Source organism: Oncorhynchus masou, chromosome 6, assembly GCF_036934945.1.
Source record: "Oncorhynchus masou masou isolate Uvic2021 chromosome 6, UVic_Omas_1.1, whole genome shotgun sequence".
NCBI lineage: Eukaryota > Metazoa > Chordata > Actinopteri > Salmoniformes > Salmonidae > Oncorhynchus > Oncorhynchus masou.
Window position 1 is genome coordinate 32419946 of NC_088217.1, and position 12293 is coordinate 32432238.

The window sequence follows — 12293 nt, forward strand, 5'->3', positions numbered from 1 at the left end:
GAAACACCAGCAATGGACATTAGACCGGTGGAAATCTGTCCATTGGTCTGATGAGTTCAAATTTGATATTTTTGGTTCCAACCGCCGTGTCTTTGTGAGACAGAGTAGGTGAATGGATTACCTCCAATAATAATTTGTAAAAATGCAAATTACTTCACAGATCTTCATTGTAAAGAGTTTAAGCACTGTTTCCCATGCTTGTTCAATGAACCATAAACAATTAATGAACATCCACCTGTGGAACTGTCGTTAAGACACTAACAGCTTACAGATGGTAGGTCACAGTTATGAAAACCTAGGACACTAAAGAGACCTTTCTATTGACTCTGAAAAACACCAAAAGAAAGATGCCCATGGTTCCTGCTCATCTGCGCAAACATGGGCATGCTGCAAGGAGGCATGAGGACTGCAGATGTGGCCAGGGCAATAAATTGCAATGTCTGTACTGTGAGACACCTAAAACAGTGCTACAGGGAGATGAGACGGACAGCTGATCATCCTCGCAGTGGCAGACCACGTGTAACAACACCTGCACAGGATCGGTACATCCGAACATCACACCTGCGGGACAGGTATAGGATGGCAAGAACAACTGCCCGAGTTACACCAGGAATGCACCAATCCCTCCATCAGTGCTCAGAGTGTCCGCAATAGGCTGAGAGGGGCTGGACTGAGGGCTTGTAGGCCTGTTGTAAGGCAGGTCCTCACCAGACATCACCGGCAACAACGTTGGCTATGGGCACAAACCCACCATCGCTGGACCAGACGATGGTCCATCATGGTCTGGGGCGGTGTGTCACAGCATCATCGGACTGAGCTTGTTGTCATTGCAGGCAATCTCAACGCTATGCGTTACAGGGAAGACATCCTCCTCCCTCATGTGGTACCCTTCCTGCAGGCTCATCCTGACATGACCCTCCAGCATGACAATGCCACCAGACATACTGATCGTTCTGTGCGTGATTTCCTGCAAGACATGAATGTCAGTGTTCTGCCATGGCCAGCGAAGAGTCTGGATCTCAATAACATTGAGCACATCTGGGACCTGTTGGATTGGAGGGTGAGGGCTAGGGCCATTCCCCCAGAAATGTCTGGGAACTTGCAGGTGCCTTGGTGGAAGAGTGGTAACATCTCACAGCTCTAACCAGAATAGAAAGAGGAGTGGGAGGCCCCAGTTTGAGAAACAGCTCATCCTGTGTGTGATTTTTCTTTCTTTGTGCTATTCTTTCAAAAACGAAGACATATCTAGGTGACCCCAAGAGGCGACTCCAGGATGCTGGCCTTCTCTTTCTATTCTGGTTAGAGCCAGTTTGCACTGCTCTAGGAAGGGAGTAGTACACCGCGTTGTACGAGATCTTCAGTTTCTTGGCAATTTAGACTGAGAGAGAGTAGACTGACGAGTTTCAGAAGAAAGTTCTTTGTTTTCTGGCCATTTTGAGCCTGTAATCGAACCCACAACAGAGACTAAAGGACTATGCTGTGGCCCTCACCAACCACAGAGACTAAAGGACTATGCTGTGGTCCTCACCAACCAGCCATCTGGCCCATAGAGACTAAATGACTATGCTGTGGCCCTTACCAACCACAAATGTTGATGCTCCAGTTTTATTTCTTCTTTAATCAGAACAACAGTTTTCAGCTGTGCTAATATAATTACAAAGGGGTTTTCTAATGATCAATTAGCCTTTTAAAACGATAAACTTGGGTTAGCTAACACAACATGCCATAGGAACACAGGATTGATGGTTGCTGATAATGGGCCTCTGTATGCCTATGTAGATATTCCATAAAAACAATCAGCCGTTTCCATTACAATAGTCATTTACAACATTGATCAGAAATACAGTGTAGACATTGTTAATCTGATGTTATTTTAATGGACAAAAAAATTGTATTTTCTTTCAAAAACAAGGACATTTCTAAATGACCTCAAACTTTGGAACGGTTGTGTGTGTGTTTAATTTAAAAAATAAAATAAAAATTAACCCCAAAAATATCTGGGGGATTGGAAATTATGCAGACAATTACCTTGATGGAAGCTACAATCTATACTCAATATACTCAATATTACACAACACAAACCGCTTTTGACTAGCTGGTTGGTTTTGGCAACCGTAAGTAAGTGACAGTTGTTGATGAGTCACCTTGTAAATGAGGGGTTGTTTTCGTTAGGCTTGGTTTGACTGGCAGCTGAAAGGACTGTCAATGTCTGTACAGTATAAGCTCTCTGTCTGTATAAGCTCTCTGTCTGAATTGGCAGTTTGGAGTAGTTTGTCCCACTGTGACTGACAGGGCCCCTCATCTGCCTCTCTAACTGACTAACTAACTGATCATTTCCAGGGCGACCGAGGATCAAAGGGGGCGTGTGGATCGGACGGACCAAAAGGAGAAAAGGTACAATGTGAGGGAGAGAGAGAGAGAGGACGAGGGATGAGGGGAAGAAATGTATGACAGGAAGTTCAATTTAATTCACTTTATTTATCCCTGAGGGGTCTTTATGGGAGTTGCATGGTGAGTTTTGTGATGAAAGTGTTTCATAGCCACTAACTATGACCTCTTTCCCTTTACGTGTTAATAAGGAAATTGTATAAGATTAGCAGTAGGGGGGAAACGGTGTGGATGCACCATGGTGTGTCTTTCTAATGACCTGGCTATAGTGGACGTGGACTACGTACAGAACAGAATACTATTGGACGTTTTGATGGTGTTGAATGTTTTTACCCTTTCTTTCTCTTTCTGTAATCAGGGAGATTCAGGGATCCATGGGCGGTCAGGGTTGCCTGGAAGGAAAGGTGAGCAGGTAAGAATCATCCCATGAAGTACAAGTTTAGAGGGCTCTGAACAGTGCACCATTGAGACTAATATCTGGAATGTAGTATTAAAACTGTATCAGCCAAGTGTGGACATGTTACCAGGTGTTGTTGTATCTGTGTTTCAGGGAGAATTGGGTTCTCCAGGGGCCACTGGAACCGCAGGCAAGGAGGGATTGATCGGACCCAAGGTATTAGTCTATGTATGGTTTGTGTGTGTCCGCGTGTGCGCACTTCATCATGTGTGATATATATCTTTCAAAATGTATCAGGGGTACTGTGTGTCGGTGTGTAACTACATGCCTGTGTGTTTTGTAGGGTGACCGAGGCTTGGATGGAGTCTTGGGGCCCAAAGGAGCTCAGGGAGAGAAGGGTGAAAGGGTGAGTCTTTAACCACAACTGAATCCACTCATAAAGTGCACCACTAATACTATGAATGTGACCACAGCAAAACCACTAGCTGACCACTGACTGTAGCTGTACTGTATATAAGGTCTGATGAAAACTGATTTTGTTTTATTTAACCTTCATTTTGACAGGGAGTCATGCTGAGACAGAGGAGGTTGGTGGCACCTTAATTGGGGAGGACAGGCTCGTGGTAATGGCTGGAGTGGAATCAGTGGAATGGTATCAAATACATCAAACGCATGGGTTCCATGTGTTTGATGCCATTCCATTAGCTCCTTTTCAGCTATTATGAGCTGTCCTCCCCTTACCAGCCTCCGCTGTGCTCAGATGAGCACTGTATACACATCGATACACACTATACACATCAATATACACATCAATATTCACATACATTTACCAAAAATACCCGCTGATGTTACACCCATTGCTGTTGATCCACCAGCTGATGTTAAGCCCATTGCTGTTGATCCACCAGCTGATGTTAAGCCCATTGCTGTTGATCCACCAGCTGATGTTACACCCATTGCTGTTGATCCACCAGCTGATGTTACACCCATTGCTGTTGATCCACCAGCTGATGTTACGCCCATCGCTGTTGAGCTACCCACTGATGTTACACTCATCACTGTTGATTCACTAACTTATTTTGCAATGCCCATTTCCAAGTATGCAGTTACCCATAGTTGGAGCCTCCCATTGAGAAACCAAATTGAATCTAACAGCAGCTCAAACAGATACAGTGCATTCTGAAAGTATTCAAAACAATTTAACCCATTTTGTTTGAGCGCCTTGTTAGACAGATTCAATTTGGTTTTAATGTAATCAAATGTGGAAACAGTCAATGGGTCTGAATACTTTCCAAGTGCATTGTACATTAGAACTTTGCCTCTCCCAGGACCATACAATTACCCAATTGGCTATTACAGGTATTCCCAAACTGGGGTACGGCAATGCTGTCGGGGGTACACCAAATAAAAATGTGATTCACGTTTTCAAAAAGTACATTTATATTTTCCAACTGGGCTATACATATGGGTGAGTTTTTTTTCTCGCCTGAGTAGCCTTGTTTCACTGCCCAAAATAAAATTAAACCATCTAGTGTTCAACGTAATAATAACAAAATGTCAAATACAGGTAGCCTAGTCAAATAATTAACATCTAATCACATCAACCTTCACTCTTGAGCAGACATTTAGAAACGAAACATGACAATTTGAAAAATATGCCATGGGAGATTTTTGAGTGAGAATAAAGATGACTTTTGAGTAGTAAGACATGTATTAAAGCAACAGATACCATTAATAAGAAGGGGCTAGAAGCATCTTATATGGTGAGCTACCAAGTGGCTAGGACAGGCAAGCCCCATACTATTGTGGAGGACTTAATTCTTCCTGCTGCCGCTTATATGGCAGGGACAATGCTGGGAGAAAAGCCCAAAACAACCATACAGACAATGCCTTAATCAAACAATACTGTTGCACTACGCATCATTGACATGGCAGGAGATTGAAACAATTACTGCTTTGCATACAAGCCAGTGAATTATATGCGTTACAGCTGGATGAGTCAACAGACATGGCGATCCTAGCACAGCTCCTGGTATATGTCCGTTACGTTTATGGGGGTCAATTAAGGAAGACATCCTCTTCTGCAAACCACTGGAAACCTGGACAACATGAGAGGATATTTGTTATTTGTTAAGTACTGGACAGCTTTGTGACATCAAATGGACTTGTGGTCAAGATGTGTTCGTATCTGTACTGATGGTGCAAAAGCCATGACAGGGAGACATAGTAAGTAGAGTGGTAACGCGCGTGCGAGCAGTTGCTCCCGACGCCATTTGGGTACACTGCAGCATCCACTGAGAGGCTCTTGCTGCCAAGGGAATGCCTGACAGCTTGAAAGACGTTTTGGACACTGCAGTGAAAATGGTTAACTTTGTTAAAGCAAGGCCCCTGAACGTTTATTTTCTGCATCATGCAATGATATGGGCAGCGACCATGTAATGCTTTTACAACATACAGAAGTGCGCTGGTTATCAAGGGGCAAAGTATTGACCCCAAAAAATTAATTGAGAGACGAGCTTAAAGTTTTCTTTACTGACCATAATTTTCACTTGTCTGACTGCTTGCATAATGACGAGTTTCTCACACGACTGGCATATCTGGGTGATGTTTTTTCTCGCCTGAATGATCTGAATCTAGGATTACAGGGACTCTCCGCAACTATATTCAATGTGTGGGACAAAATTGAGGCTATGATTAAGAATTTGGAGCTCTTTTCTGTCTGCATTAACAAGGACAACACATAGGTCTTTCCATCATGTATGATTTTTTTGTGTGCTACTGTGATATCAAATGTCATATAGCGAAGCACGTGAGTGAGCTGGGTGCGCAATTACGCAGGTACTTTACCAAATTGGATGACACAAACAACTGGATCCGTTATCCCGTTCATGCCCTGCCTCCAGTCCACTTACCAATATCTGAACAAGAGAGCCTCATTGAAATTGCAACAAGTGGTTCTGTGAAAATTGAATTTAATCAGAAGCCACTGCTAGATTTCTGGATAGGGCTGCGCTCAGAGTTTGCCTTTGAAAATCACGCTGTTAAGACACTGATGCCCTTTTGCAACCACGTACCTATGTGAGAATGGATTCTCGGCCCTCACTAGCATGAAAACTAAATACAGGCACAGACTGTGTGTGAAATGATGTAAGACAGACTCTCTCCAATACAACCCAACATTGCAGAGTAATGTGCATCCTTTCAAGCACACCCTTCTCATTAACCTGTGGTGAATTATTCACAATTTTTGATGAACAAATAAGGATTTATATGTAAAATGACTAAATAAAGAGCAAAATGATTGATTATTATTTGTGCCCTGGTCCTATAAGAGCTCTTTGTCACTTCCCACAAGCCGGGTTGTGACACAAACTCACACTCATTCTTATTTTTAATAAATGTATCGTATAGTGTGTGTGGCAGGCTTACAATGATGGTGCTAGTGCTGACCCTGGTGCTAGTGTCACGATCGTCGTAAGAAGCGGACCAAAGCGCAGCGTGGTGTGAATGCATCATTTAATAGATGACAAAAAACACGAAGTAAACTGTACCAAAAACAATAAACAAATAACGTCCGTGAAGCTATCATAAGAACTGAGCTGACACAAGGAACTAACATGGATAATCACCCACAAACAAACAGTGAAACCCAAGCTACCTAAGTATGATTCTCAATCAGAGACAACTAATGACACCTGCCTCTGATTGAGAACCATACTAGGCCGAAACATAGAAATCCCAAAATCATAGGAAAACAGACTGCCCACCCCAACTCACACCCTGACCATACTAAGTAATGACAAAACAACAGAAATAAAGGTCAGAACGTGACAGCTAGAGGGGGTACGCAGCTGGAGGTTGAATGTTTGAAGGAGTATGAGACTATAAAATGTTTGGGAACCACTGGGCTTTTACAACCAATGAACTGGTTCTACAATGTAAAATAAAATTTCTAATTTCGCTCCTATTACACAAACCAGAATGACAGAGACATAGGACACAGACACACAGAACAAGGACATAACCCGGGAAATATGAACAAAGGAAACCGTACATTGAATTAAATAAACATAACTTCTGACATGAGTTTGCGAACGTTCATGTGCACCCGCTCACTCAAGAGGGTAAGAAATTGTCAATTGAAATGTATTGTATCAATCATGAAACAGAAATATCTAAGGTTTGCATTAAACGGTACGGAGATGGAATGATGAAACGCTAGCAATTATTGTAGGATTAGCTGTAATAAAGATTTACCACACAGTATTTTATTTTCTATCAAGTCGAGTCTCAAGTCATGTGACTCGAGTCCACAAATCTGAGCAATAGTGCATACAGGTATTTGTTACAATTCTTTGCAGATAGACCAACATTATTTATATAGACAGTAAAAGGTACAGGACCTAAAACCGATCCCTATGGGACACCTTTTGTAATATCAAGGAAATCTGATTTAACACCATCAGAAAAAAACACATTGTGTCCTGAACCAATTACATGACTCCTGATCCTAAATCGATTTCAGACAATCTTTGAATCAATAAAGAGTGGTCCACACTATCGAAAGCTGTCAATACTTCAATAAAGAGAGCAGCACAGTGCTTCCCCTGATCCATACCCTTTACAACATCATTTAACACCAAGGTTGCAGCAGAGATGGTGCTATAACCTGGCCTGAAACCAGACCAGTGAACACTTGTAGCTAGGAAGGATCTAAGATGACTGTTTATTATTGGTTCTATTTATTTTTTACCTAGGCAAGACAATTTTGAGATTGCGATAATTATTTAGGTTGGAGGGGTCACCACCTTTGTGGAGAGGGAGCACATAGGCCACCTTCCAAACCCTGGGGATAGCACCCAAGATAATCGTCTGATAAAACATATTGGTAGCAGAAAGCTGCAGCAAGAAAGGATCATGTAAATCAGCCCCAGTTGATTTTTACATTCATCTTAATCAAGGTGTCTAGCACATCACAAATAGAAAGTTGTTGAAATGAAAAAGATATACACTAGAAGTCGACTGATCTTCCATCGAGCCAACTGGAGGCCGGGAGAGAGTCGAATGACAGACCAGGATCAATTAATCTACCATTTATTTAAAATAAAAAGCCTGCCGAGAAAAAAGCTGATTAAAATCATCACTTATCTAATTTTTCTCAATGATGCCAGTGCCTGACACAACTTTAATAGGCAGGGAAGGAGAGGAAGGAGTTTTTTGTAAATGGCATCTGTCTGTGGCATCTCCCTCTTCCTCTCCACAGGGCCCCTCAGGTATCCCCGGCCCCCCAGGCCCCAGAGGAGTAGACGGGTCCTCTGGACTGACAGGGTCTCAGGGACCAACTGGAGCTAAGGGCCCCGAAGGCCTCCAAGGACAGAAGGTATTCACTTGCTTTGGTTGTTTATGCCATCTAGTTGTGGGGTAAATTAAACATGGTTCAACATGGTTGTTGTCATTGTCAGGGGGAGCGGGGGCCTCTTGGTCCTGCCATGATAGGTCCACGCGGTATCCCAGGTAAACCAGGAGATAGGGGCAAGGAGGTGAGTGTCTCCTCTCTACTGTGCAGTATGTCTGCTCATAAAGTATCTAACTGCAACTGTCCCCCAATAACTCCCTCAAACTGGCCACAGCACAGACACAGCAGTGAAGCTGGGGACCTTTTTCTAAACCGTATGCACTGTATGGAAAGTTTGGAGACTTAAACAGAAAATGTAGAATAGGGTCAAATAAAAGGGTTTTGAACAGACATAATACATTTAATTACTGAAAACACAGGTTTTGTTCCTTTCCAGTTTATATTTCTGATTCTTCGTGGTGGATATGTACTTAGTACATCTGACCTTGGGATCATAGAGCTATTAGTTTGTTCAACTACTCTGAGAACAGTTTATTTGTCAGCTGTGTGTTCTAATACCTGTCTCTGCTGCAGGGGGAGTTGGGTCCAGATGGAGCCAAGGGAGACAGAGGAGAACCAGGCTTGACGGTCAGTGCTTCACCTGGGCCTCAGGGCCTAAATCTGCTGACTCTACCACCAACTTGCCTACACATACACACACATGCAACCACACACACACACACATATTATAATGCTGTCACGTCTCTCTGCCTGTCTCTTACACTCCTCCTCTTCCCCTCTGGCTCACTGTGAAGGAGGATGAGATTCGGACATACGTCCGCACAGAAATGAGCCAACACTGTGGTAAGTCTTAGTCACCTGCCAAAACCCCAATGTCCCAATCCAACGTGCTGGTGTCCTCAGTTAAACTTCACTTCCTCATCATCAAGTGAAACAAGTAATGGTGCTAACACATCTGTATTGAACGTAATGCTCCACAGAGTCTGATTCAGACTGTCATGTCCATGTCGAACTTCTCACTGCTATTGACTTTCCCTGTAATGAAAGAGAAAGTAACATTCTCTTTTCCTCTCCTCCCTTTTCTCTTTGTCTTCCAGCTTGTGGAGGTGAGTGGGTATCGGTCTGACACGTGGACCCGATGGGGATGAGGGCAGTAGCTAGCTTTGGCATTAACTTTTTAGCTTTAGTATTAGTTTATGTAGTTACTGTGTTTTTGGTTCTGACGTGTGTCTGTACTATGTCGTTTTGGTTCTGTTATGTGGTGTGGTCCATGTAGGTGGTTATCTGTTCTACTCAGTGCTTAAAGAGGGCCAGTGCTGACCTGCTTAGAATATTGGCTCTAAAATATGATGAGTACTGGCAACTAAATATAAATACTACCGGCACCCAAAATGAGTACTGGTATCTATTTCAGTCCACTTCAACCACTGGTTCTACTGTATGTTCTCATGGGTGTATATGTTGGGTTTCGGTGGTGTCTGGTGGCTATGTCTATGTGTGTTACTGACCCGTGTGGATGTCCTGTTGTTGTTTTTATGTTCCTGGCCCCTCTTCCTTCCCCCACCTGTCCCCCATCCTGGCCTGCTCTCAGGTGTTGTTGTGACAGAAACCATGTCCCGCCCCAGGGCGCGTCCTGTTCCAGAGCAACAGCTGGCCCGGCAGGGCAAGGATGGTAAGGATGGTGAGTGTGTCTGTCCAACTGTCCTTCATCACTACCTGTCTGTCTGTCCATCAGTATGTCTTAACAAACAGCCCAGAGTGATGCTGTGTCTGGTTCTAAACAATGGGCCCTGTTTTCTCATCAGTATTCTCTGAACATTATAAAGGATATCTCTGTCTGTCCATCAGTTTTACTCACTCTCTAACTCTGTTTTGTCTGCATTTTAAAGTTAGAGGGTTTGTAAGTGGGGTATTCCAGCTGAATAAAGGCCCATTCACGGGTGGACTGAGCCCTTGGTGAAAGTCCAGTGTTGTGCTGTAGGAGTTGGGGGGTGTCTCCCCTCTGGCCGTGGGGTGGTCGGGGTTAGGGTTGTGACCTCTGTGGCGCCCCCTGCCCTGTGCTGTGTTGCAGGGCGTGAGCTGCGTGTGGTGGTGAACACCAATGACCCTGACTACGAAGATATCTACTCTATAGAGAGTTACGATGATTCCATGGCTATGGAGCAGAGCATCCACCTAACCCCCGCTGCGAATCATAACGACGGTACTTCTCACACACAAACGCACACCCTTAAAGGGATAGCAATACACTTCCCCAGAGTCAGATAAACTAGTGGATACCATTTTTATGTCTCTGCATCCAGTATGTAGGAGGTTAGAGGTAGTTTTCGAGCCAACGCAAATCAGCATTAGCCTAATGAATGGAAGTCTACAGGAACGGCTCCCATAGACTTCCAGTCATTGTGCTTACGCTAGTTAGCAATTGCGCTAACACTAGTTAGAAACTTAAAAATGGCATCCACAAGTTCATCTGACTCTGAGGAAGTAGATAAAGCGTTTCATTACAAAAATCTTGAAGTATCCATTTAACCCTTAATCCATCCTCACACACTGAACCCAGTCTAACACACAAACCAACCCTGGATCTCCTTCACACACTGCCATCAACATCAACAGCTTCCTGTGTGTCTTTATTGTGTTGATAGTGTTTTTGTATGTGTTGTTTTACAGTGGTCTGTTCTTAACTTAAGATATATGGGTGTATATATAGCAGTCTTGCAAATCTTTAATTTCCAACAATATGGGATTTACGTGAAACGTTAAATTATGTGCATGTTTATCAAGTTAGGACTGTATTTGTGCGTTTTATTGTGTTGTCGATTCAGTGTGTCTGTTTTGTGTTAGTTTGCTTATTACAGGCTGTCTGTTGATAGATGTTGATGTTTGTTGAATGATTGCATGTCGACAGGTGAGACAGTCACTGTTGACCCTCTGAAAGCAAAAAGGTCCAGGAGAGAGGTCAAAGGGGAAGGTAAACCCCGCCCACTTTCTCCTCCACTGCTGGGGTGTTAAGGGTTAACTCCGCCTCCATCTCTGCATGCCTCTGGCCTCTCTAGCATGATGGCTTTATTTTCTTTGATTGCTGTTGATAACTAATCAAAACACCCAAGCATATCTGAATTTGGGCACTGAATTGTTTTTGTGTGGCAAATTGACAAAAGTTACTATAGATGATATACGAAGAATTATACTGAAACATTTTTTTTTAATAAAACCTGAATGGATTTGACCTTACAAGCCATCTTCAGCTTTTATCCCAGACATAATTTAGATTTTCTATCCCTTATAGACTGTGTTAATTGTATGGTCACTTATTTAATGTTCAACACAGAATTTTAAGTTACTGTTCATTAACATTAATACTAACATCACATTCATCTAGCTTACTGTTGGAGCTCTCTGTCTCTCTCACTGTGATTTTCCTCACTGTGTGTATGTGTGATGTATTCAAGCTCCAGTGGACCTTTGTGTGTTGCCCCTGGAGGAGGGCAGCTGTGGGAGGTTTACTCTGCGCTGGTACTTTAACAGCCAGGTGCAGGCCTGTAGACCATTCATCTACAGCGGCTGTGAGGGCAACGCCAACCGCTTCCTCCATCAGGAAACCTGTGAGGAGCGCTGCCTCCCGGAGGACACAGGTACACACACACACACACACACACACACACACACAAAAGCAAGCACACATAGTAGCTTACTGTGCACACATACAGTGCCTTGCGAAAGTATTCGGCCCCCTTGAACTTTACGACCTTTTGCCACATTTCAGGCTTCAAACATAAAGATATAAAACTGTATTTTTTTGTGAAGAATCAACAACAAGTGGGACACAATCATGAAGTGGAACGACATTTATTGGATATTTCAAACTTTTTTAACAAATCAAAAACGGAAAAATTGGGCGTGCAAAATTATTCAGCCCCCTTAAGTTAATACTTTGTAGCGCCACCTTTTGCTGCGATTACAGCTGTAAGTCGCTTGGGGTATGTCTCTATCAGTTTTGCACATCGAGAGACTGAAATTTTTTCCCATTCCTCCTTGCAAAACAGCTCGAGCTCAGTGAGGTTGGATGGAGAGCATTTGTGAACAGCAGTTTTCAGTTCTTTCCACAGATTCTCGATTGGATTCAGGTCTGGACTTTGACTTGGCCATTCT

At 43.2% G+C, this 12293-nt stretch overlaps 1 protein-coding gene across 1 annotated transcript in view; it reads left to right on the top strand.

The window, feature by feature from the left end:
* LOC135541905 (collagen alpha-1(VII) chain-like) overlaps positions 1-10301 on the top strand; it is a 108987-nt gene extending 98686 nt beyond the window's left edge. The window contains exons 108-117 of the mRNA XM_064968399.1: positions 2341-2394; positions 2747-2800; positions 2939-3001; positions 3129-3191; positions 8049-8165; positions 8248-8325; positions 8715-8768; positions 8936-8984; positions 9239-9822; positions 10213-10301. Of these exons, the coding sequence (XP_064824471.1) occupies positions 2341-2394; positions 2747-2800; positions 2939-3001; positions 3129-3191; positions 8049-8165; positions 8248-8325; positions 8715-8768; positions 8936-8984; positions 9239-9267 (561 nt within the window). The 3' untranslated portion in view covers positions 9268-9822; positions 10213-10301. The remainder of the gene's footprint in view (positions 1-2340; positions 2395-2746; positions 2801-2938; positions 3002-3128; positions 3192-8048; positions 8166-8247; positions 8326-8714; positions 8769-8935; positions 8985-9238; positions 9823-10212) is intronic.
* Positions 10302-12293: the final 1992 nt, after the last annotated feature.